This window comes from Arvicanthis niloticus, chromosome 2, assembly GCF_011762505.2.
Source record: "Arvicanthis niloticus isolate mArvNil1 chromosome 2, mArvNil1.pat.X, whole genome shotgun sequence".
NCBI classification, from domain to species: domain Eukaryota; kingdom Metazoa; phylum Chordata; class Mammalia; order Rodentia; family Muridae; genus Arvicanthis; species Arvicanthis niloticus.
In genome coordinates this window covers 13,234,536-13,261,044 of record NC_047659.1, presented here as the reverse complement: position 1 = coordinate 13,261,044, position 26,509 = coordinate 13,234,536, and the positions used below count along the sequence as shown (strand labels likewise).

The window sequence follows — 26,509 nt, the reverse complement described above, 5'->3', positions numbered from 1 at the left end:
AACCCCACCCACCCACTCTTCACTAGTGCCCCAGCCCATCACTTTCTTCAGAATAAGTGTCCACAGAGAAACCAACTTCAGATTGACTAAGAAACTCTTTTCCTGCTGGATAATTTAGATATTGCCAGAAGGTACCTATAGGATGCTGGGGAAGAAAGTACAAGCTGGACCCCCTGCATCTTACAATGACAGGGGGACGTGGGGGGAGATGTGCCCTCTGATGCAATAGTGGTATGAAGGTTATGGGGATAACCAACTGCTATCTGACTGGACATGAGGCTTGCTGGAATGCATACCTCATACTGTAAAGCAGATCAGAATTCATGACCGAGAGGCTCATGGGCCTGGGCAGTGGGCTAGGTGGTGTGTACATGGGGGGTGGGGGTGGTGACAGGAGACACATGGGACAGTACAGGAGGGGACCATGACCTACAGCTGTCGTTTTACTAGATGGCCATGCTTTCAAACTGCATTCCAATTACTTATACTCATATATGTGATCTCAGTTTTGGTCAGAGGAGCTTCTTTAAGCACTGGGTAGTGCTTAAAAGCAGAAGCTCATAACTAGACCATGTGCTGGGCATATGTAACTCTTTCACTGTCTTCAGGCACACCAGAAGAGGGCATCAGATAACATTAGAGATGGTTGTGAGCCACCATGTGGTTGCTGGGAATTGAACCCAGGACCTCTGGAAGAGCAGCCAGTGCTCTTAACTGCTGAGCCATCTCTCCAGCCCCTATATGTAACTCTGAATGCCCAGCGATGGGTGGGGTCAGTTATACCAACCTCCAGCCATCCTAGACTCAGCAAACTGTGTGAGAGGGGAATGGCCACATGAGGCCCCCAGGCCAGCAGTTCAGGCCCCAGGTTACAGAGGGGGAGCACTGCTAATGGCACATTGGGATGTAGGGAGAGGGCTCCATGGAGACAAGGTGGACAGAAGTGCGGTACAGGTCAGTTTTCTAGTGAGGAGGTGAATCAGGATAATGGCTAGTTGGTCAGAGAGACTCCCCTTTCATGGTGTTCTAGACACTCCAAACTTTACCCATCTTACATCAGGACCAATATACTCCTTGGTTCTGTTTCTCTCTATTATAGACTTTTTAGGGTTAGAAGGATACTTGGGATTATCCAGCCCAACCACTTCATTTACAGACCAATAAATAAATAAATAAATAAATAAATAAATAAATAAAATAAAATAAAAAGCCCAGAGAGGGAAGACTTCAGCATTCAGAGAACCAGAACTTTAACCCAAGTTTTAATGGGTCCCCAGCCTATGAGAGGCCTCTAAGTTGCCTTGCCCCCACCTAACCATCTTAGCAGAAGGATTGCCTATGTAATCTTAATTCTTTTACCCTTTCTCTCTATGTAAATGAGTCTTTCTAAAGGATAAATCAGGCGCTATGCCACCTGAAACACTCCCTTCCTCCAGTTGCCCCTCCCCCCACCCGACTCCCCATCACTGCATATTTTCTTAGTTCATGTTCTTGAGTCACTCACTGTAGATCCCAGGATGTCAGACATCCTCTCCCAACTCTGAGCCTTTTAACACTCTTCCCAGCCCTGCTGTGTCTGGTTTCTCTTGATGTTCTGTGAAGCCACCCTGGCCTGCTCACCTCTGGGGCTGGGTGTACGGTGGCAGCAACTCTGTACTGTCAGGACTGCTTTCTCTCCAGTCTTTCCTGCTCCCTGGGGAAGAGTCTGGGACACTGCTCGGTCCACATACTTAGCCAGATCCAGACCCACAAGTGTTAGTAAATACCTGCCAAGCAAACTATTAGTGTCCATCCCCCAGTGCCCTAAAGTTTAAGTACGGCACTGACAACAGCTTCTGGAATGTTCTGGTTCCCCAATCATGACATGTATCTTTATGCTTCTGTGTCTTTACACTTTCTCTCTGCCTGAAACGCCCTTCCTTGACTTCCGGCTGATGTAATCACTGTATATCCATCGTTTGTTTTGACCAGGCTGGTCTCAAACTCTCTGTACACATGAGGATCACACATGCCCTCCTGGTCCTCCTGCTGCCACCTCACAAGGGCTGGGATACAGGTATGCAGCACCATGCTTGGGCTATGTGTACTGTCACCTCATGCATATGAGACAAGAACTCTACCGTCTAAACTGCACCCCTGGCCATATATCTTTTAAGACCCGTTACCTCTGGGAACCCTTTTTTCTATTTCAACCTATTCCCCTCTCCTTCATCTCCTACTTATCTACAAAGTCTGCCTGTTGGGGTCCATATCCCATTATATTACAGTTGAGTGCTTCTGTGTCTGTCTTGAACATTAGGCTGTGACTCTTCATTGGACCAGGATGCCACCCAGGGGAGACAGCACTGGAATACAATTCAAACTTAAAAGCTTCAAATGAATTACTTGCATTCTACTATAACTGTAAAAAGATGGAACTAACACACGGTGCTCCAGGATGCTCCAGAATATACATTACATAGACTTACTTCTGCAAAGATGTTCTTACTGCCCCACCTCCTAGTGAACTTCATAGTCAAACACACTGGAGACATGAAAGAGACACACCTCCCCTGCCCCAGTACAGGTTCATAGCTCACCTTCTTTCCCTGGTTTATCTGGTTTACAGGTCCTTACTTTTCTTTGTTGCCCTCAGGATTGAAACAAGGCTTTGTGCATACTAGACAGGTTCTCACCACCCCTGAGCTACATCAGCCCTGCTTCACACCTATTTAGTAAGCATCTGCGATGAGCTAGCTTTATGTTATTAGGAAAGCCCCCTGTTTGGTCCTGAGGCGTGCCTGAGTACTGTGTCGGGCTTTAGGAAGATTTTTTTGTTCTGTAGCTTTGAACTTTACTAGTTCATAGGTCTCAGTTCTCGAGGGAGCATGGTCCTGTCAGGAGATGCAATGGTGGGGCTCCAATGAACTTAGCATGGAGGAGAGCGCTGTACAGGCTGCAGTAACTGCTCCTGGTAGCTGGGCAAACTGGGTTGTTGTTATACAGCCCAGCAAAGGAAACTCTATGTAGAACACACTCCTTAACACTTCTGCTGCTGGTAGAAACTTAACAAAAATAGAGTTAACTGCCGGGCAGTGGTAGCGCACGCCTTTAATCCCAGCACTTGGGAGGCAGAGGCAGGTGGATTTCTGAGTTTGAGGCCAGCCTGGTCTACAGAGGGACAGCCAGGGCTACACAGAGAAACCCTGTCTCAAAAAAAAAAAAAAAATAGAGTTAACCAACGGAACAGCCAGACTGTTTTTGTCTGGACATTTTGTCAGGACTCTCAGGATTCAGACCCTTTGTAAATGACAGTTTAGGTCACCTGCCAGATTTCAAACAAACAAAAAAAAACTAGAGCAGAGGAAATGTCAAGCTAAGAGGGCGTGATGTAAGAGTGGAAGAAAGAGTTCACAAAGGTTATCTTCAGCCTCATCCCCCATCCAAGATCCAGCGATGAGAGTCCTCCCCCAGCTTCTCTGAGGAGCTTTCTCTGCATCCACAGCCTTGGTATCTCTTTCTGTGTATCTCCCTAGGTGTGCATGCACACCCCCCAGAGTATTTCATAGAATTATAATTGGCAGTGGCTGACTGGGTATAGATTCTTCAGGAGGACTGATTAGAAATTAATATTAATTGAACATGGTGCAGGGTCTTTGGGCTTCTATCTCTCCTGTTAAGGGGAAGTGCCAGTATCTTTGTATTTATAGAAAGGACAGTTCAGCTGATTGACAGCCTGTGCTAGCCTTGAGTTTGAGGCCAAGGCTCAGAACTGGGACACAGAGGACACATTTTGGGGGAAGTTCTGATATCTGGAGAAGAACTCACCTGCTCAGAAGCATTGTGAATGGGGACTGGGCCAGGCAGGAGTTACTTCTGTTCAGCTCTGCTCTGTGTGGGGTCGGGGTGGGGAGGTGCAACAATCCCTGGCACGGACTGGCAAAGCAGGTGCAGTGTGCTCTGCCAGTCCGTGCTCTGACTCTTTCTGTTTTGTTTGCTCTTCACACCAGTGTTGCTTAGGGGTGGCATTTTGTATCCAGTGTCATTTTTGTTCTACACTTCAAGATACAGCATCATTACACTCCTCGGCGACCACACTGGGCAGCATGGCCGTGGCCCCTTCTCTGAGCCCTGGACTGTAGCTCCTTACTGCTTCCACTCACTTCCTGTGACCCCACTGTTGCCCTTGGCCCTAGGCCTGGAGGTGGAGCTGCTTCATGTGTGACTTTCTCTGCTGTCCCTCTTGGTGCTTTCTCAGTGCCCAGCTCCTGACAGGCGCTTCTTCCAATTTTCTTGACCAGTCCTGACTGATATAAGTGGAGAAGACAGAGTTTCTTCTCACATGGACCTGATGGCCATGAAGCCAATAGTACCATAAATGGGTATTTATCTAGGGTTGAAATAAATGTGGGGGGGACATTAGCATATGATAGGCCCTTTGGGAAATTGCTCTGCTTAGCACTGGCTGAGGTGGCTTTCTGAAGCTCACCTGGTCCTGTGGCACAGTGTCCACTGCTTCACACGGTAAAGGCAGGCTTGAGCCACCGGGTCTAAATATTTAGCATGTTCCTTTCAGAGAAGTTCTGGACCCAAGCCTTGGAATCACCACATAGTTCCTCAGCTCTATGCCAGCCCTACAGGCAACACTCTGATAACATCCTCACAAGTCTCTGAGGAAAGGAGATGCTATCTACTGCATGGAGCCATTGCTCAACTTGATACTTCCTCACCACAGAAAGGCTTCTCCACAGAAATGGCAAATTCCTTAACAGTATATGCTGGTCTCACTCTCATTCTGTCTCTGTTTCTGTCTGTCTGTCTGTCTGTCTGTCTGTCTGTCTCTCTCTCTCTCTCTCTGTCTTTCTGTCACTCTCTCTTTGTGTATATATGTGTTCTTTCTGTCACTCTGTGTTCTTTCTGTCTCTCTGCCACTCTGTGTATGTGTATCCTTTCTGTCTCTCTGACACTCCCCCCCGTGTGTGTGTGTGTGTGTGTGTGTGTGTGTGTGTGTGTGTGTGTGTATACATGTCTCTGAGAAGGTCTCTAGCTGTTGTTACCTTGATGGGCCTATGATTGCAGAAAAACAACTGTGACCCCTGCATTATGGGAATGCCCATGCTCCTGTCCATTGTCTCCTGGGAGTGTGGTCACTGTGCTTGGCCTTAGGATCTCTTACTAAAATAAAGTTATGTATCTGCCAGCTAGCTGGGGGCAGCCAGCCATCCTGGACTACAAGGAACCATTCCTCTCTGGCCAGGCCTATGCTTCCCCCCTCTGTCTGACAACTTTTCTCCCCATGTCCAAGGTCAATTGCTAGGTGCCACCCGAGATGCCATATCCTCAAAACCTCTGATACCTTGGTTCTGGACTTGGGACCCTAAGCCACCCCTTCATGGTGCCCCAATCCTTTACTTCCAGGGCCATGACTTTCTTTGATGGTCTGCTTCAGGATGCTATCAACTATTTGCAATCCTCTCTGCTTCCCATCAGACATCAGCTGCAGCAGGAAGGGGCCAGGGGCCAGTTTCTCTTTGCTGTACCAAGCATGGCATCTAGACCACAATAGGAGTCAAAGAATGCTAGATGAAGGGATGGATATCAAAGAATGCTCTTCGATCTCTCAGGGGCACACGCCAGGGCTACCACAGTTAAGCCTTTGCTCTTACTCTGTGGCCGTACACAGGCTTACCAGCCTTGAATTCTAGGAGACATTGGATAACCCACACTTGTCTCTTTCTTAATAGATGCACACACATGTGCACACACTTGTGCAGCCATCCCTATAGGTAAAGATAAAGAGTGTCTGAGGTGTCAGCACACACCTACCTGCATTTCTCAGAAAGCGGTTTCGGTAGTCCTTGATGACCCTGGTCACGGGGTTATAGAAGCCATCTCCACAGTCATAGTAGCCCAGGGGAATTTTTCTGGGTGGGTCTATGTTGGTGAGCTGAGAGATACCTTAAGGAGACACAAAAGACAATTAGTACATCAGTAAGGCCACTTGCCACACCAGTGCTCACCACTAGCTGATGTTCGTGTTGCTGGCGCCACTGTGGGACCAAATGCTCCTTTTAGCAGGGCCAGGAGCAAAGTCAGCAGGAATGGGTCCCAGGGAGCTTTTGGAAAGGGGCTGTGGACAGGGCCTGGGGAACTGGACCCCTGCCTTCTCTGACCTCACCCTCATCCATTTCTTGGGCCACCACAATGAAGTTCTGAGTCAGAGAAACCCTGAGGGAGAGGGGTGCTCAACATGTGGGCAAAGGTGACATGTGTGAACCCTTGGCCACACTCAGGAAACCTGGGAGCAGAACCTAGATGAGGGAGGGCTCTTGAAAAGGGTAGACAGAGCCCTACATCTGGGCTTTCTCCCAAATGCCACGGTGGTACCATTCTTTTTTTTTTTTTTTTTTTTTTTTTTTTTTTTTTTTTTTTTTTTTTTTTTTCTTGTGTGCTAGACATCTGGCTCCTCCTGCCTCAGTTAATCCCCAGAGCAGCTCATCTTACAGAGAAGAGAGCTCACATCAGAGGCCAAGTAACAGGCCCAATGCCAGCTAGCTAGGAAGCAGCCTGGCTCTGGGACCTGGGTGCTAAGTGACACAGCAGGGAAGGAGTGGGTCTGAGCCTGATTCCTAAGCCAGGGGTGCTGGAACCCCAAGGGGGAAAGAAAATTATACAGATATTTCAGGTCTTATAATGTCATGGCTGGAGTAAAGGGGGATGCTGGAGTTTCTCACGTTTTATTTCATTTTAAGTCTTGAATTTCCCTTTCTCTGAGCAGAATGCAGAATGCCACGCCCGCCCTCCCCCCTCCCCATGCTGTGCTTACAGGTCTGCATCCTGCAAGAGCAAATGTTCCAATGTTTTCTAATTATACACTTGACCCTGACTCTAGCCAAACCACATGTGTATTGGCAATGATTACTGAACGTCTTTTCTATGCCAGTGGCTTTGAAGCCATTCTGTGGCTCAAACCTCAGGCAGGTTGCCATCTTAGAGATGCATGGAGAAGTCAAGGTCACCCTTTAACCATCTCAATTTTCTACTCTGTGATGCACAGCAGGCGAGAGTGACCATAAAGGGCACCCTGAACAATCAAAGAGACAAGACAGGGACTAGAGGGAGCTTCGGCCAGCACCCAGCCCACAGAGAGCAAGTTCTACCAGTCTCCCTCCTCCTTTCCCACTCTCTCTTGCTATAATACTTGCATATTTTTAGCATGCTATCTGTCATGTGCCATGCACCTGATATCCATGCAAAGCATTGCTCTGGGTGCAAACTCTCTTATTGCTGATGGACTCCTAAGACAGGAAACACCACTGCCGGTTTAGTAGGGGAAGGCACAAAGAGACAGAGTCCCTTGGTCTCGTTCTCCTGACCAGCTAGCAGGCCTAAGGTGCGAGAGCTGGCTTCTGTGGCTCTCCTGGGTCAGTAGGGACCAGATACTCATCTCTAGCAAGCTTGACCTCCTTCCCTGTGTAGGTGTGCTACCTGAGGGCTTCAGGCCGTAGCAGATCTCGGTGTAGAACCTCCGGTCATAGCTGTCACAGTAGTGCCAGTGCTTGTCCTCATACTGCAGCCCGTCATTGAAGGTATACTTGCCCTGGGAGAAAAGAAGCACACAGGCACAGAGGAAGCCAGAGCCAAAGTCTTTCTGCTTGTTACCAAGGGAATAGTTGGCTTCTTACTGCCAATAGGAAAGAAGTGACAGTTTTCACCATAGTCTTGGTTGTGTGGATTAGGGGAGTTGGAGACATAGCACTGAACCCTGTGCTTGAACCCAAAAGCATGGTGACTCTGCATGTGGCTGGGTAGGCAACCTAACTCTCTTGGCTCTCAGATTTTTCCATTCATAGAATTGGGATGGTGATGGTGTCCCTCTAAAAGGGGTGGCTGGGAATTTGGTGAGATAGGTACATGCCAAGCTTAGCTGGGAGACATACGTGTGTGTGTGTGTGTGTGTGTGTGTGTGTGTGTGTGTGGTGTGTGTGTGTGTGTGTGTGTGTGTGTGTGTGTGTGTGTTTCTTAAAGAGATTAGCATTTTGTGTCAGTGGTCTGAGTACAGAGACCACTCTCACCCATACACATGGGCACTGTCTGATCTGCTAAGGGCCTGAGCAGAACACGGGGCAGAGGCAGGACCACCATGCGCTCTCAGCTGTGCTGGGATACTCATTTCCCTCTGGCCTTGGGCATCAGCACAACTGGCCTCTGTCTGAGGCTCACCCCACCACTTCTCTTTCAGTTTGGACAAGAACTACAGTGCTGGCTTCCTCTGGGCCTCCACCTTGCAGAAGACAGACTGTGGTCCAGCTTTCGTTATCTCGTGAGCAAAACTCTCATCATCTCTTTCCATATATTTGTTGGTGCCCTTCCCTGAGCACTCTAACACACACAGCAGGAGCTCTTACACAGGTTGCTGTTTTCCTCTTATTATCATAGCTAGAAAGGTCAGAGCCACGGCCTGTTGTTCAGACGTGTGCACTCTGTTCTTGTTGCTTCAATGCTAAAGGAGCCTCAGGATATGAGAACTGTACCAGCCGAGGTACCAGGAAACATGGGTGGAAATTCCCACAGTACTATTTGTTCACTGTGTGACCTTGGGCAAGTCACATCCCTTTCCTGAGGCTTCGATTCCCCAAGCTATAAAAGAAGTATCTCTTAACCTTTTTTTAGGTCATGAGTCAGGCCCAGCACACTCTCAGGGAGACTCGTGAGAGTCATTTCCCAAGGAAAAAAAAACATAGTTTCATATCCACAGAAGTTTTTCTGAGTAAGCCAGGGGTCCCACTGACCCCAAGTTCTACTCAGGGCCCATAAGCCTCATTATGAGAACCTTTGGATTAGATGACCTAATAGAGGTGGTGATAGTGACAGCTGATACTTTTGTGTAGCTACTGTGTGCACTAGGAAACGGCTGAGAACACACACCTTTCCCTTTAGTCACCCTCAGCACCATTGTGGTAGGCTGAGCTATGCCATCTCACCCTACCTTCAAAAGGTGACCACAGCTGCTGGAACTTGTGAATGTGTTACCTTGCATAATAATAATCTAAAAAAAGGAACTTTTCTAGAATCGTCCAATGTGAGGATCCTTACAGGAGAAAGGTAGACAGGAGAGAGGACAAGATGGCAGGAGCAGGGAGGAGGAGGAGCAACTTGGTGCTGTAAGCAGAGACTGCAGTGATTCCTGCTCATGAGCCAAGGCATACAGTCAGCTTCTAGGAGTTAGAAAAAAAATGTGAGGAGACAGATTCTCCCCCTGGAGTCTGCCTGCTGGCCCTGTTTAGACTTCCAGTCCCCAGAACCATAAGATGGTGAATGGAGGCTGATTTAAGATGCTACTTTGGGGAGTGAGGTAACCCATCATGGCGGCACTAGGTAGCCAAGGTGACTGTCCCTAGTTTAAGAATGAGGAGTGTGAATTTCAGAGATGTAGAGTAACTGGCCAAAGATCAGGCAGTAAATGATACAGCAGGGTGGAGGAGATCCTAGAGTCCTGGGAGAATGAGAGGTGGAAAACGGTAAGCACCAGGCAGGGAGGGGAAGGGGCTACAGCAGGGCCTCTTCCTGCCTGGGGGACCTCCCTCAAGCCCCAGCTTGTCACCTTCACCACCAACCCCTTGTCCCAGATGGCATCGAATCGGCTCCCACTGGGGAAGAACAGGGTTCCGTCTCCGTGGAACATGCCGTCCTTCATCTCCCCGACGTATCTCGTCTCAGTAGGGAGGATGTACTCAGCATTGCCCTCCATCCTGTAAGAACACGGGAAGCCACTGAGCTCTGCCTGGCAGCCGGGGGACAGAGAGAGACGTTCACTCTCTCCATCCTCAGATGCATCACTCGTCAATATGCTCTCAGAGCTTTTGTGGTGCTTTCTTTTCATCAAAATTTCAAAAAGATGTTGTTTAAGATGGGACAACCTGGGGCTGGAGAGATGGCTCAGTGGTTAAGAGCACTGACTACTCTTCCAGAGGTCCTGAGTTCAATTCCCAGCAACCATGTCATGGCTCACAACCATCTGTAATGGGGTCTGATGCCCTCTTCTGGTGTCTGGAGACAGCTACAGTGTACTTATCTACATAAAATAAGTAAATCTTTAGAAAATAAAAAGGATGGGACAACCTTTGGTCTGTTATCCTCCCCTCCCTGAAGTCTGTCCCCGAGTTTATGCTGTCCACTGAAATACCTCCTCACTAGCATCAAAGCTACAGAGTTAATACTGTGAAAAGACCAGCAGCCCAGGCAGCCAATTTGTGTTTCCTGAGTCCGTTATGACCAGCTCAGCCTTGCCAATTAATTCACAGTGGTCAAGTTTTTAAGAAAAATCCTTGTTCTGCCAAACGTTAGTTTGGGCACACTACACTAATCCCTCCACGCCTTACTTTTCTCATTTGACAATTGAAATCACTGTGAGGGGAGGACTGATGTGTAGTCTTGTCTGCTATAAAATGCGGGAGGTCTTTCTTCACTCCCTGTGTTCTGAAATACAATTATCTAGACCTCAACTGTGCAGTGCCTCAAATAGAGAGAGACAGAGGCTCTTTCTCTAGCCCATGCTGCCTGGAACTCCTTCTGCCTCAGCCTCTCAAATGCTGGGATTATAGGTATAAACTGTTATACTATATTTTCCATTTTAATATTTAGATATGGTACAAGCAAATCATGGATTTTAATGTTTGGCTAAAAAAGCTTTCTTTTTGAAGCACGGTTGACATACAAAACTATACACACACTTAAAGTGTACAGTTTGAACATTTTGACACATATCCTGGAAACCGTAATCATAGCCCATATGATTAATATATCCACCGCCCAACTTATGCTTACTCTTTTTAAATTTTTCTTGTTTGTTCCTCCCATTCCTCATCCCTAGGCAAAAACTGATCAATTTTCATGAACTGATTTATATTTCCCATGATTTAATATAAAAGGTATCATATAATATATATTCCTTTTTCGCTGGACACTTCTGATTCCTTTCATTCAATATAATTCTTTAAAGATCTACTCATGTTACTGTTGTGTGAACCAACATTTTCATTGCTCTGTACTATTCCAGTGAATGGATATACCACATTTGTTTGTCCACTCACATGTTGGTGAACATCTCGGTTGATTCCAGTTTCCAGTTATTACAGTTTCAGTTATATGAAGCCATTAGGAGTACTCACAAACATGCCTCTGTATGGGCATAGATTTTCATTTATCAGGTTAGTAACTAGGAATGAAATGGTTGTCTTACTTTTTAAGAAACTGCCAAGCTTTTCCAAAGTACTTGTTCAATTTTATATTCCCACCAGCAATGGGGAGTCTATGTAAACTAAAGATTACGTTTTAATTTAGTCTACATATGAAGCATAGCCAGTGGGCAGTGGTGGCTCACACCTTTAATCCCAGCACTTGGGAGGCAGAGGCAGGTGGATCTCTGAGTTCAAGGCCAGCTTGGTCTATATAGTGAGTTTCGGGACAGCCAGGGCTCTTATACAGAGAAACCCTGTCTCGAAAATCAAAACAAAAATTAAGAAGCACAGTCCACTATAAAGATGTGTGTGGGTCCTCCAGTTTCTGTGCCTAAAAGCCTAATTCTTCACCTCCACCTGACAAAACGTTTGCCTTGTGGAAGAAATGATGTGGTTTAGACACAAAGCTGGGTAGAAGCCCTCGCCCCCCTCACTTCCTAGCTGTGTTCAGAACAGTGAGCATGTTGTTTTGTTAAGTTCCACCATTTATTTGCAAGATCAGCCTGACCTGTCTTCACTGTCATGAAAGACATTGCACACCCAAGCACCTTTGCCACTTCCCGAAGGCTTAGACAAGGGTCTTGAGTTCTCTAAGGCTCTTTTTCATCCTTTCCCCTTGAGGTTGAGATAATACTGATCTCCCTTGCAAAGCTGACTGAAGATTTGGACAGCATCCATAGATATTACTACCCTTTTCTCTAGGAATCTGTCCCTGTGCTTGGCTAGACCATTACTCCTGCTTCCTCAAAACACCCTGCAGTTCCTCTAGCCTGTGCACGCAGACCCTCCAAATCAGACCCTTCATCTCTACAGCCCCATGGAGTGCTCTATAGCCCAAACAACTACCACTTATCCATTACTTTCCCCAGCAACAGCCTCTCCAGCTCTAAAATATATTCTGCTTTCTTCATCCAGAGATGCTGGCAAGGCAAAGTGACCACCTCACATGTGCTCTGTCTGTCTTGACCACAGGGCTGACCTTGATTAATTGTCATAACTGTGTTATTCTTGCCTGTCCCACTATGTCTGCAGGGATTCTGACCTGGGTCAAATCCAAGATCTGGACATGGAGAACAACCAGCATTTGCCAAATAGCATTTTCTAGTTTTCTTTGTCTGCATAATTTTAAAAATATTCATTTTTTTAATGTGTATGTTTTGCACTCGTGTATGTAATGTGCATCATGTGCATGCTTGGTGCACACAGAAGCCAGAAGAGGATCTTTGGTTACAGATGGTCGTGAGCCATCATGTGGGTGCAGGGAATATGCGTGCACGCGCGCGCACACGCATGCACACACACATACACACACACACACAGAGTGAAATGAATGAATCCCACCTATTTGGCTTATTAGATATCTATGCTTGAGCACATTAGTTGAACAAGTTTTTGAAAGCACTTGGCTGAGGATCCTTGGCAGAGACCAAAGGCAGCTGTCTTTCACCAGCCTGAGAGTGTGGACACATGGACGAACGGGACCTTACCTCCCGTTTACGTATCCCCCGATATATCGGCTCCCGGTGTACTGCATGTTAGCAGCTAGTAGTTAACGGACACCCAACTTCAGCAGTCTCGGCGTCACTATGACAACCAGGAGATTATGGGCGGAGCCCAGTGAAGCCCCGCCCCGCGGGGCCGGTAGACGTCCTGGAATGGCGTAGGCTCCGTCTCCCCCAGCGGCCCCAGAGCACTGCGCTTGCGCGTCGCCGGAAACGCATGCGCAGATGGTACTGGGCAGTCTCGGAAACCCAAAGGGGACTTGAAGGAGACGGGCAACACGGCCGAGGGCACCTGGTCAGGGTCGCGGCTGCCGCCGTCATGCCGGGGATAGTGGAGCTGCCAACTCTAGAAGAGCTGAAAGTCGAGGAGGTGAGGCTCTCCCTGAGGGCAGGCAGGAAGCCTGGGACTGCAGCTGTCAGGCGGGCCCAGGCTCGGTTCCGGCCTCTGCGACCTGCATGGTCACATCCCGCCTTGGCTCGAGACATTCCTGTGCGCACCGCGACTGGCCTCTCCTCTTGGGAATCGGGTGATACTTTCCATTAGTACTACCTGGCCCCTTGCTCTCCCTCCCCGTGAGGCGAATCTGCCTCCCCAGGTGCTCACCTTTCAAGTCTTGTCAAAATCTCGGTGCAGAGCAGGCCAGGGAGCCCCGGCAACACACAGTGGGTGTTGGACAATGAGTCTGGCTGGCATGGGCCAGGGTGTTTTGGTAATGGGACACAAAGCATTTACTTCTTCGTGAGACATTTAAGTATTTGCTGTGTGCACATGCAATGGAAAATAAGAGACAGTGCCCAGCTTTTATAGTTTTATAAGGAGACAGATAAAGAGGCCGTACAGCACAGTGCACAGCGCTGTGAAAAGTGAAGTAAAAGTGGTATGCTATTGTAACTATCGCAAACATGATCACTCCATTTCTAAAGGCCAGGCCAGGCTGCTAATTACTTGGAACACACAGTAAGGTAGGGTATAACTGGTCTTCCCTTGTAGACCAGAAATAGGCCCCAAGAGTAGAAGTGATTTGCCCAAGGTCACATAGACAGTGTATGGAAGACTTGTAACGGGAACCCAGATCTGTTCTGAAACCTAGGCTATTGAGCTATGAGCCAAAGTGCAACACAGTGAAGACCATGTGTGTTGAGCTATCTGATGTCAGCCGACTGTAGCAGTGCTGAGCTTCTAGAGAAGTCGCTGGCAAGGCTGGAGCAGTTTGGACTTTATCCTGTGAGACAAGGGAAAAGATGGATGTGTTAAGGCAGAAGGACTTGTCATGGCAGGACTAGTAGAAAAAAACCAAAAAACTGGCAAGACTAAAAGTTATATGCCAGGAATCACACACTAGGCATTGTGTTAAATGTTTTCCCATACTACTTCATGTAGGCTCTCATAAACATGTGAGGATGGCAACTTGGTATTTTCCTCAGATGGAGAAATGCTTACCTGTACTCATGGGCATTATGTTAAAGGGACTTAGAGGTGAGAAGAGGGATTTTCCCATGAGCCACTCTTTTATTCTTATCCCACCATGAAACTTGTCAAACATGAGTTGACATATTTTGTTAGACTTTTAATGTGGCTCAGCAAGCGTTTTATGCAAAAGCGTTCTAATAAATTTGTCTTTAAAGTTTGCACAATTGGTACATATAATTATGTAAATAACCAGAGTGTAATAAAAGTTAAAACACACGATTAATACTATGAAAGACAGACAAGCAGATTTGATGTTGGATCTGATGCCTGGGCCTTTGGTTTGGTCCAAAGTGGAAGTAGGAAGTGGTCAAAGATAAGTCAGGGGCCTGAAAGGGGATCCTGAAAGTAGTGAGTTGAGTTGCATCGAGAGAGCAGCACAGGGCCCTCTGTGAAGTCTGGTGAGAAGGTGGGAAGATAGTTTGGGCCCAGAAAACCTTGAACAGCAAATAGGAAGCTCAGGTTTTACTCTGTGGCTAAGCATGACTCTTTCTGGGGGCTAGTTTCTGATTCGCAGTAACAGCAGATCGAAATAAGAATTGTCATTTAAAAGGAAGGTCACTTCAGGAGCTTTACAGAGACTAGATTGACAGCAAGAAAAGCAGGAAGACTAGCTTCAGTGGCCATTACAAAATAACCCTGACAACTTGCAGCTGTGCTTCACAGAGTCAAAAAAATAAGTCTGGCGTGAGTCTGCTTGCAGTGGACTACTAACAGGCACAGAAGCTGAAGAACCTGGGTCAGGTTTGCAACATGACACAGACCCAGAGGCCGAGAGTAGCAGCGGCTTTGGGGAGCAGGTAAAATCCACCTTGGACTTCATTCACCAAGGAACCAAGTCATGTCCCCATGGAAAAAACATCCAGAAGCTTTGGGTTAAAAGATCTTAGGCGTGTTGATAATTTAGAGTAAAAACTAATCAACAGCCAATATTGACATACATTTTATGTGTCACGTACATCCTTAGCATGTTCCACAGATGAGTTCATTGGATCCTCAAGTATATCATACTCCAGTTTACATAAATAAGAAAACAGGCCTGCCGTAAGCTAAGTCTCATGAGAAGTGGCGCAGACATGGGTTTTGGAAGCAAGAGCAGTACTGGATTTGTCTGGCTCAGTCTGCATACTTGCTGTCTATGGAAGGCGGCACTGTGGAGCAGCTGTGTAAGAGCTTATGAGGAAGGATGCTGAAGTTCTGTGTTCTGGAGACAGAGGATGCTGCATGAATTTGAGAGGGAACTGTTAGACTTCAGTTATGAAGAAGTGGGTTAGGGGACACGATTACATCTCAAGTTCTCTGCTTTCTTGGTGATAGTCATGTTACGGCAGAGTCCTGGTGAGAGCCACAGTCTGACAGATGGCTGGCATGTCAAGTGCAACTGTTTATTTGCTGTTTAGGAATTGGCTCAGTGATTGTGTCTCTTCCCTGTTTTCCTGTGACACCATGAATATACCTTCATTTTTTATAAGACTGCCATTTGTGTAGGGAAATAGAGCAACTAAGGCTGCAAGCTTTGAAGGGCTGCCGTCTTGAGGAGTAACCAATCAGCCACTTAAGGATATTTTTGAGGCGATTGACAAACAAGTAAAATGGTGTTCAGTTTTTTACTTTTAAAATTTTATTTTTGGATTTATGTATATGAGCATATATGTGCCCACATTTATGCCTGGTTTCCATGTAAGCTGGAAGAAGACATCAGATCTCAAGGAACTGGAGTTCTAGGTGGTTGTGAGCCACCATGTGGGTGCTGAGAATTGCACCCAGGCCCTCTGGAAGAGCACCCAGTGCTCTAAACCACTGAAAACTCAGTTAAAATAATCAAAACTGTGAAGCAGGGTTTGTAGCGCATGCTTGTAACCCCAGTTCAGGAGGCTTGAGAACAGAGGCCTATGATAGAACAGAGTTTAACCTACACAATTCAAAACCAGCCCGAGCTACTTGAGAGGCTCTCCAAAAACCTGAAACAAAACAAAAAGGTTTATACCTTCTATTTTCCCAACTGGCTGTGGTAATAAACAAATATGTATCAAACTTAAATACAAAAATTTAAAGATTTGGAGTATAAATTTGTTAGAGTTGTCGTGGCAGATTTCTTTTGTATGTAAGTGTACTTTGCATTGATAGCTGCAACAGTACCATGTTGGTGGGCAGTCTGGATCTAGTTGCCTTCCTGTAGGGCAGCAATTCTCAACCTGTGGGTCGTCACCCCTTTAGGGAGTGAACTGACTTTTTCACAGGGGTTGCCTAAGACCATCAGAAAACACAGATTTTATGTTATAATTCACAACAGTAGCACAGTAACAGTTATGAGGTAGCAATGAAGAGGATACAGGTCAGGATGAAGATGATACCTGAGGAACTGTATTAAAGGGTTGCAACGTTGGGAAGGTTGAGAATCACTGCTGTAGGGTGGATCCCGCCTTTCTCCAACATTTGTCTTCTTAGTAACTTCTGGATATGAAGTGCATACAGGTAAGACTACAAACTTTTGTCATGTTAAAGTTCTCCACTTTTTAAAAGTCCAGTTCAGTAGTGTCTTAAAGTATGGTAGCCTGACAGGCTGGGTTTAAACAAACATGCTAATATTGTCTGTTACATTTCTTGATAAGTCAAGAATCTGAAAATTCCCTGGTGGAGAAAACAGCAACTGTAAAGTAAAAGCACACTAGATCAGAAAGGTGGCCCTGAACAGGACTATGGAACAGCCCTCGCCCTGTTGCCAGCAGCAAACACCCCATCCTGCTGTTGATAAAGTTTAGGCTTAAGAAGTTGCCATTGGCAGATGGCTGCCTGCAGGATACAGAGCAGAAAGATGGAAACATTGGAAGAGAAACAGAGTAGCCAGAATGTCTTGAAAAGTGAGAGTAAAGATGAGTTCTCCCAGATACCAGACTTGACAGAATTGTTTTAAGCAAAATTCTGTAGAGTCTCTGTCTTCATCTCCAAGAGGAAATGGGGATGTTTCTGTCAGCCTAGGAAGACATATGGGAGAGTTGTGATACTTAAGCACTTGATTGTGAAGGATCCTGACAACCTGTGTCTCACTCTCTGAGGAGAGCTCAGTGTGTGACTGCCTCTCACTTTGCTTTCCCAGGTGAAAGTCAGCTCAGCTGTGCTTAAAGCTGCCGCCCATCACTATGGGGCCCAGTGTGATAAAACCAATAAGGAGTTCATGCTATGCCGATGGGAGGAGAAGGACCCGAGGCGCTGCCTGAAGGAGGGCAAGCTGGTCAATGGCTGCGCACTGAACTTCTTCAGGTAAGAGGCACCTGAGGGCAGGGCCTTCGAGAGTTAACGTCAAGGTATCCTGAAATATTCTGACGTGAGGAAGTGATTTCCCACCAGTTTAGTAGAATTACAAGTGTGCAGGTTTTGAAATCAGGCCGAAATTAAGGGTTTTTTTTGTTTTCTTTTGGATTTGTTTTTATAAAGCAAGTTCAGTAAGTCCTGTGAATGTCAGTTTTCAGCTGTGAAATGGTGTCTGTCCTCTGCAGTATTGCAGTGGATATTTTGAAAAGGTGTGTACAGCTGTCTCAGACCAGAGCTTGTTGACAGATAGTGGACATCGACGATATTGAGAAAGCATTGAGTTTGTTTTCCTTTGGGCCACTGTGCTCACTGCTTAAGTGCAAGCCCAGGTGTGTAATTAGCTCAACAGTGTTGACTGGGCATGGTGATATGTATGGTCTTGTAATCCTGATGTTCAGGTGGTGGAGGCAGGAGTCTGAGCAAGGGCAGGCAGCCATGGCTAGCTACACGGGGAGTTTGAAGCCAGTTTGGGCTGCAGGAGATGCTGTCTCAAAAAATGTTTGGTTTTATTCAGCCAGCCTAGAACTCACTGTGTAGGCCTGGAACACACAGCTCTGCCTCAGCTCACAGGTGCTGGACCTACTGTGTACACCACCTCACTCAGCCACAGAAAAATGTTTTTAGACCTCTATTATAATAACAAGGGCAGAACTCGACTCAAAGTTAACTGTAAAGTCCAGAAATAGTCATGGTGTCAGGCAGGACTAGATTCAAGGGTCTTGGGATGGCAGAACTGTGTGGTTCCTTCTTCCTGTTCTCTGCACAGTCTCTTGGCTCAGCATTTCCCTGTTGACCTTACTTTTAAGTAGTCTTTCCCTTTGCTATAGCCTAAATGGCCTCATTACTGAGCCCTGAGAGAATGTCACTGCTGCACTGCTGTAGGCAGAGTCCCCACACAGCCAATCACACTGGGGTCGATTATACTGTCCGTGGACTTTGGATGCTTATTTTTGAGCCTTGGGAGACAAGTACTCTGATTGGTCAGGCCTGGAGTGAATCAGTGTCTGCATCTAAGAGGGCATCCTGCCAAACAGGGAGGGGTTGTTTCTCAAAGGAAAAGAAGAGGGATGTCACTAAAGAATGGGGCTGACTGTTGGCTGGCACAGCCCACAGATGCCACTGCAGCAGCATTAGAGGGAGGAACCAATAGCAATCAATAGCTGCCTTTCTTCTTTCTTGCCGGTGCTGTCTGTCTACATGCAAAGAAACTTTTGTGGTTGTAATTATAGTGTGCATATTTTTGAACTTATTTTCATTTGAAGTTATTGAACAAATTATTTTGTACCATATTTTTATTAACTACATAGTACTACACTAGTAGATGGAATTGCAATGTTCACTCTTGTCAGTGATCAGACATCTCTACTGTTCAATCTTTTCTTATTTCTATCTTACTTATTTATTTATTTATTTGGCAGGGCTTCCAAGGTAGCCTGGCTGGCCTGGGATTTGCTGTGTAGATAAGGGTGGCCTTGAACTCAAGGAGACTGGCCTGCCTCTGCCTCCCAAGTGCTGGGATTAAAGTTGTATGCCACTCTATCTAGCTTTTTATCCTGTAACTAATTCCTTGGTATACATTTTTTAATGTGTATGTGTCTATTTATGGCCTTGATCATTGGTTTTGGCTTCTCAACTTTTATTGATATATATATTTTAAAGAAATTATTGATTAAAATGTTTTTAAATATATTGGGTGTTTCGACTGAATATGTGCTATGCACCATGTGCATGTATGCCTAATGCTGGGGGCGGGGTCAAAAAAGGGCATCAGATCCCCTAGAACTGGAGTTACAAACAGTTGTGAGCTGCCGTGTGGATGCTGGGAACTAAACCCATTCCTTGGCAAGAGAAGCAAATGTTCTTAACTGTCGCACCCCCGCTAGATCAGCAAGGAGGATGCGACAAACTGGATCCTTCTCAACAGCCTTTATTGGAAGCGCTCTTTGAGGTTTTTGGGAGAGACCTCGAATGCCCAGAACGGGCTGTTTATATACCCTCAGCCCTGGGCGGGGCAAAGCGCATGGAGGTGCTTGATTGGTCAATTTGCAGTGCCTCATATGCATACACCTCAGCATACCCCGCCCAGGAGGGGGTGATTGGCCAGGTTCGTGGTACCCTAGTGGTACCTCATTTGCATGCCCCGTTAGGGAGGGGCTGGAGTCAAATTCAAATGATTCAAATAATTTTCTAAGAGAATATTGGCAAAGCATTTTCCTGAGATGCAGAGATGGAGTGTTTTAGGTGGGAAATGAGAACTCCCTTGGTCCTGACAAACACCCCCCCCCCCCCAAGGGAGGAAGCCCTTGGTGCTGGATCAGGGTCTGCAGGGTATGGTGAGCAGAGGCCAGGCAGGACTTCCCACTACACAATAGAGGGATGTGCAGGTTACACAAGGTGCTGGATCATATTGGTGAGTCCTAGGACGGAAACTCCTGTGTCAGAGGAGCAGGCATGGAAAGTAGGCTTTTGCTATGAGCTTAGACTCTCTGAAAGTCAGCCTTAGACCTTTTAAAGGAGGGCCATGTGTAGGAGGTCCTCAGGTTCTAGAATAAGGCAGGAAGCATGTTCAGTCTTTAGTCCATTGGCAGAAAGATATTCTGAGCTTTCCCCACTGACTCCAATATGGCTTTTGCATAAAACTGTGCTATTTTGTGCTTGCCTAGAAGGCCCTGAGTTCAGTCCTCAGCTAGGGGCTGGGGTTGGGGTACATAAAATAGTGCTATTCTTCCTTGAATTTGTATTTGTTTAGTTCTTCACAGGTTTGAATGAAAAGGGAAGGGGAAATTTGCTTCATCCATTTTTCCTTCTCTTCCTCTTTACCCTTCCTCGGGGTTAGAGGAACAGGGTCTCATGTAGCCCAAGCTGGCCTCAAACTCACTCTGTAGCTAAGGCTTGAACTCTTTGTCTTTCACTTTCCACATGCTGGGATTGTAGTCCTGTGCCCCACACCTAGTCTCCTTAGCTGTGTGTTTTCTTTGTGTGACTGTGTGTGTACTTGTGTCCACATGCATCCAGAAGCTTGAGGTTGACATCAGGAACGTTATTCTCTGAGGCAGGGTCTTTGACTTAGCAACATGGCTAGTCTCCCTGGGCAGGTTGCTCTGGGATCTCCTGTCCCCTCTTTCAGGGGACAAGACTACAGTGGGCTGCCAGGTGAACTTTCCCCATTCCAGCCTGTGACTTGTGTGTCGAGTGCTCTAACCACTAGCCGTCACCCCAACTTCCTCCAGCTGCTTTTGATAGTTCAAAGTGAGTTCTTTGCTGCCCAGCTTCCTAGCGGCCCCAGCTTTTCTGCATAGAGAGGACTCTTTCTGGACTGTGCAGTATTGAACTAAGCCAGAGCTCTGGAGTGTCTTCCAGCTAGTTAATGTATTCACTTTTGAGGGTCTGTCACCTCTGGCCTCTGTCAGCATGCCAGGCTCTGACAACTTCCTTCTTTGCTGGGTTTGCTTAGCAAACCAAATGATCAAGCAAAGCCAAAACTGTGATCAAAGCCATAAACAGACACACACACTCACACACTAAAAAATGTATATACCAAGGGATTAGTTACAGGGTGAAAAGCTAGATGTAATGGTATACTGCTTTAATTCCTAATTACTTTAATCACTTGGGACGAGATGTCAGGACGACACAGGCTCCAGGTGAGTTGGCTTGAGTAAAATGCCAGTGTCTTAGGCCAGAGTCTTTTATTTTTGCTGGGTAAAAAAAAAAGGGCTCAGAAATCTTCCTATTTTTTTTAATTACAAAGTGTATATAGAAAGTTAGGTTTCATTATGACATTTTTAAAACCAAATTTGATTTTGTTGTTTTTCTTTTGGCCGTTATGATCCTGCTCCCTGTGTGTCCCCCCAGTGTCAGCCTTTACATGTCCATGTCACACATGACCTTTGTGATCCTGCTCCCTGTGTGTCCACCCCAGTGTCAGCCTTTACTTGTCCATGTCACACGTGACCTTTGTGATCCTGCTCCCTGTGTGTCCACCCCAGTGTCAGCCTTTACATGTCCATGTCACACGTGACCTTTTGCACCCCAGCACACCCCTTGATCCCTTCTCATGGTCTCCTGTTCTAGTCTGAATCCACTCTTACAGCCCTTCACTTTTATGCATACATTATGGCCTGCTATTCTGCTGTGCTAATGAGATACCATACAAAAGTCTGAATTCACATGAGATATGACAGAGGACCTGCAGTTGGTGTCAGACTGTGCTCCCTTGTTTCATACCACACTTCCCAGTTCTGTTTTCCTGCAAATTTCTTATTTCTTAAATGCTAAGTAAACCAAGAAAGGTGGCACACACCTTGAATCCTCAGCACTCGGGAGGGAGAGGCAGGCAGATCTCTTGAGTTCAAGGCTAGCCTGGTGTACAGAGGGAGTTCCAGGACAGGTAGGGCTATATAGACTCTCTTGACAAACCAAAAATAAATAAAAGCTGAGTGGAAATTCCAGTGTGTACATGTGCCACAGTTTCATTATCCAGTATTCCCTAGATGGCCATCTAGGGTGATTCCATTTCCTTGCTTTTTTTTTTTTTTTTTTTTTTTTTGGTTTTTCGAGACAGGGTTTCTCTGTGTAGCCCTGGCTGTCCTGGAACTCACTCTGTAGACCAGGCTGGCCTCGAACTCAGAAATCTGCCTGCCTCTGCCTCCCAAGTGCTGGGATTAAAGACCTGCGCCACCACCGCCTGGCATTTCCTTGCTTTTGTGAATGAAACAGCACTAGACCCAAATGATCTGGTCTCTGGTATACCATAGAGTCTTTTGGGTGCAGCCTGGGAGTGGTGCAGACGGTCACATGGTGTTCCCGTTTTAGGTTTCTGTGGACCCTGTACACTGACTTCCACAGTGATTACACTGGTTTACATCCCAGCAGGGGAGTGGACTCTTTCTCCACAGCCTCAGCATTTGTTGTCATTTTTTTACTGGAAGGTGGTACGTGGGCTAAGTATGTTCGTTTGACATCTGTGTCTCTGGCCATCTCTGTTTTGTGAACCGATACTCCTAACCTCCAGCCCTCCTTCCCAGGCAGATAAAGAGTCACTGTGCGGAGCCTTTCACAGAGTATTGGACGTGCCTGGATTATTCCAACTTGCAGCTGTTTCGTCACTGCCGCAAACAGCAGGCAAAGTTTGACAACTGTGTGCTGGACAAACTGGGCTGGGTGAGGCCTGACCTTGGGCAGTTGTCTAAGGTAAGGTTTCTGCTGGGCATTGTTCTGGCCTGGGGGTAGGGGTTGGACAGGGGGGACAGGATATGACAGAGGCAGAAGATGGTCTGAAAGGGGTCCCTCTGAGGATAGAGAGGGTGTGAGTTGTCCCCATTTACAAGACAGATAAAAAAGGACTAGGCATGTCCCAACATAGGTGTTCATCTGCTTTGGGTTAGCTAGCTCACAGGAAGTAAGTAGAGTTGTACAACATGTCAGCGAGGTCCCATCAGGTGTATTCACTGGGGCAGTAGGGTCAGGTTGTGCCAGACTCCTGAAACACCAAGAATTTAAAAGCCCCAGCTCAGAGTGAGAAGCCTTCCCTCACTTTCCTGTGTTAGTTATTTTGGTGATGGCTCTGCTTTGGGTTGAAGTGGTAGTGGAGGCCTATACTGGTGTCTGTATGCTGTGCTCTTAGCACAGTAGCATCTAAGTGTTGATTCTCCTAAGGCTGCCCCACCCCACCCTCTCCCACGGTTGCCTTCCTGGAGAGTTCTTGCTGAGCTGCACGTTTCTGGAAGGGATGGGCCTACTTGGGCCTTTGAAGATAGTTCACCCTGTGAAATTGAAGAATTTAGGGCCAAAGCTCTATGTTCACTGTAGGGATGAGCTGTGTGGGAAAGGAAAAAATGTTTCATTAAACTTTAAAGATCTGTAGAGACTCCCACCTCCCCTGAGCTGAGTGCTTCTCTCTAGCTGTTACAGCATGCAGCCAAAGAAGCTTTACTCACAATGGTCCGACAGCTCCTGCTGCTGCAGCTCAGGCCCCCACTCTTAGAGCCAGAGGGTCGAGCTGGGAGGGAAGGACAAGCTGGGTAGACACAGTAGTTCTGAATCTTGCTTCCACAACCTCCTGTGGAATCTCAACTACCCTACTTCCATGCAGCCCTGTCTGCAAATGAGGCTGAGGAGCCTTGCTGCCCTGTAAGAGCAGTGCCCAAGAGCCTGTGTGAGCCTGCACTGCACCAAGCACGCAGGCTGCACATCTCTGTTCCCTTCCCTTTGGGGCTAGCATCCAAGAACAGTTGTCACAAATAGAGTGGTAGCATAGCTTTTTTGTTTGTTTGTTTGTTTGTTTTTCAGTCTGATATACTTTGTTTCACTTCAGACAAATTCTTTTGCTAAACTGAAATAATTATTTTAAATAGTGGCGGACTCAAAGTTAAAAGTGATAGGACTTACACATTTAACCAATAAAACTGCCTTTTCTTGCTTCTTCCTTACCACAGGGGAAGTGGTGAGTCAGGCTATCAAAGCAGTATTTATTCTTGAGTCTTTCTATATGGACATTGTTTTACTCCCGCCCCCAAGTTACCATATTAGTTGTCTCAAGTGTGTATTTCTTGACATGTTTTATCAATTTTAGTTGTACTCTGTCCACTGTTCCGTCTCCTTCTAGAAAGATCATAACCAGCAGAGAGAGGCCTAACCTGCCGCTTCAATCTCTTTAATTCTGTGTGGCCCACTCGAGTCTCCCTCTGAAGAGCAAGCTGGGCCCCAGCACAGACGCTATACCCTTCCCTAGGCAGAGTTAACTCCTGCTCCTACTTGGCAACCAGACCACAGAGAAACTGATCAGGGGCCTCTTTCACTTCCTAGTTCATCCTGGGAACCCCATTTTACATGTGGCCGCTTCATCATCAAGTAGGCTGCCTCAGGCCTTCCTTAGGAATGGCTCTGAGGTGCACTACAGAAGAGCTCGATGCTGTGTTCTCCCCTCAGCCGGCTGTTCAGGATCCCTGGTTACTTTATGTTCAAGGACATTTCTTAAAAACAAAGAATGGGGGCTGGAGGGCTGGCACAGTGGTTAAGAGCACTGGCTGCTCTTCCAGTGGTCCTGAGTTCAATTCCCAGCAACCACATGGTGGCTCACAACCATCTGTAATGGGATCCGATGTCCTCTTCTGGTGTGTCTGAAGACAGCTGCAGTGCACTCATTCATATAAATAAAAAATAAATCTTTTTTAAAAATTAAAAAAAAGCAATGACAGTGTTCTACATTGATTTCCTAAAAGCCTTGAGTGAGGCATTTGGAACTGCTCTGTCAAACAGCAGGAACCTGAGTGACCTCCAGCTATAGTAGGGGACAGGGACCTGTACTTGAGGCCTTGGTTTCAGCTCCAACAGTTAGCCAGCCTCCTGTGAGCTGGAGGTAGCATGCACACAAAGGCTTATCGTAACTGCGTGCCCAAGAGATCTGGCACAGAAACAGACAAACCTAGCCTCTCGTGCATGCAGACGGCTTCAGTTGGTACCATTAGAGTAAAAGCCAGGAAACAGTTTCTGGTGGCTTCCTAGTTGAGATTTTGGTGGCCACTGGGGTGGCAATTGTAGAGTCTTTCCATCTTCCTCTCAGCTGCAGTTTGGAACCCACTATCTAAGTTGTCCTGTTGACTCAGCTCTGAATCCTTCTGTTCCCAGCCATCAGGCCTAGCTTCCCTGCCTCCCAACCTGCATGTAGTGATTGGTTGCTTCCCTGTAACAGTGGCACCTGTTGCCATCAGGTTAAATCTAAGCACCTTTGCACAGCATTGCATAGTGTATCACCCAGCCCTGTGCCCTGGCTGTGCGTGGCATTTATAAGCACAGAGCACACAGACCTGGCATTGTGTCCTAGCAAGGGGACCTTAGTGAACATCTGTGACATCACCTGGTGGGGCCTCGCTGGGAAGAGTGAGTGGAACAACAGGCTCAGCATCTCCGCATCAGTGCTGATAACAGCAGGCCCGTTCAGGCCTACAGTCTGCCTCTGTTGACTTCTGTAGACCTTCCCTCTGTCTTGTCTCTGCTCTCTTACACTGTCTTCTCCTTTAATCATCCTGGCTGACTCCCAGTTCTCTTCAGAAATAGCCTAGGCCCCAGACTTCAGTGTGAGTCATTTGTGCAGGGTCCACCCTTCTCCACTGTCACTGGGCAGCAGGGTCTCGGCTGATAGCTCCATCTTGCTCACTAGCCGGTGAGTTAGCCAGAGGATAGCGTGTGTCTTGTCCCTGCTGTGTCCTCTGCTCCTACCATACAGAATGTCAAAAAGTCAGCTTCTAGACATTCACTCGGGGATTAAACATAGCTAGCTACGTCTGCCCAGGGGTTTGAAGCTGAGGAGTAGTTGAGGCAGCAAGGGCAGCGAGGGAGCCCCCCAGCAGTCTCAGGGTTACTATTGTTAGAATCCCTTTGAACCCTGACTTTCTTCTTCACCCTTCCCAGGTCACCAAAGTGAAAACAGACCGTCCTTTGCCAGAGAATCCGTATCACTCAAGACCAAGGCCAGAGCCCAACCCCGTGATTGAAGGGGATCTGAAACCCTCCAAGCACGGCAGCCGCTTTTTTTTCTGGTCCGTGTAAAGATGGATCCATGGTCCACACTTGGTCACCTCGGTCATGCGCCCAGACGACAGACGACAAAAACACCCATGCCGAGATCTCGTGTTCTTTCCTGGATCACAGACGTTAACAAAAAAGTTAATTTATGTGACTTGGCAATTATTCTATACATTTCCTGTCCATTAAAAATTTTAAAGGAAACAGTTGTGTTTTATTATGTTCTATGTAACCTTTTAGCCTTTAAAGATGACTTCCCCTTGTTCTTTTTTGCGCCCCTGACTGTCCCACTTGCTTTGCCCTGAGGAGGACCGGCCGCTGTGGCAGGAGAGCCACATTCCCACAAGGAGAAATGACTGAAGGAGGCTGTTCTACCTGAAGCAGCATCTCAGTTTGGCATATAGTGCAAAGCCTCAGATCTCTCTTCTCCTCTAGCATTCCAAGCTTATAGATTTCACTAAAAGTATTTCCAGAGAAACATT

The 26,509-nt window shown here is 46.8% G+C and overlaps 2 protein-coding genes across 2 annotated transcripts in view; one reads left to right on the top strand and one right to left on the bottom strand.

Annotated features, from left to right (window-relative positions):
• Positions 1-12,874, bottom strand: part of Morn5 (MORN repeat containing 5) — a 29,145-nt gene extending 16,271 nt beyond the window's left edge. The window contains exons 1-4 of the mRNA XM_034493726.3: positions 12,707-12,874; positions 9,584-9,731; positions 7,468-7,579; positions 5,806-5,937 (exon numbers count right to left, since the gene is read on the bottom strand). Coding sequence (XP_034349617.1) covers positions 5,806-5,937; positions 7,468-7,579; positions 9,584-9,731; positions 12,707-12,753 — 439 coding nt within the window. The 5' untranslated portion in view covers positions 12,754-12,874. The remainder of the gene's footprint in view (positions 1-5,805; positions 5,938-7,467; positions 7,580-9,583; positions 9,732-12,706) is intronic.
• A 55-nt stretch (positions 12,875-12,929) lies between these two features.
• Ndufa8 (NADH:ubiquinone oxidoreductase subunit A8) lies at positions 12,930-26,231 on the top strand. Its single transcript, XM_034493725.2, has 4 exons — positions 12,930-13,091; positions 17,287-17,450; positions 22,529-22,694; positions 25,914-26,231. The coding sequence occupies exons 1-4, from the start codon at positions 12,939-12,941 to the stop codon at positions 26,049-26,051; spliced, it is 621 nt and encodes a 206-aa protein (XP_034349616.2). The 5' UTR covers positions 12,930-12,938; the 3' UTR covers positions 26,052-26,231.
• The last annotated feature ends 278 nt before the right edge of the window (positions 26,232-26,509 follow it).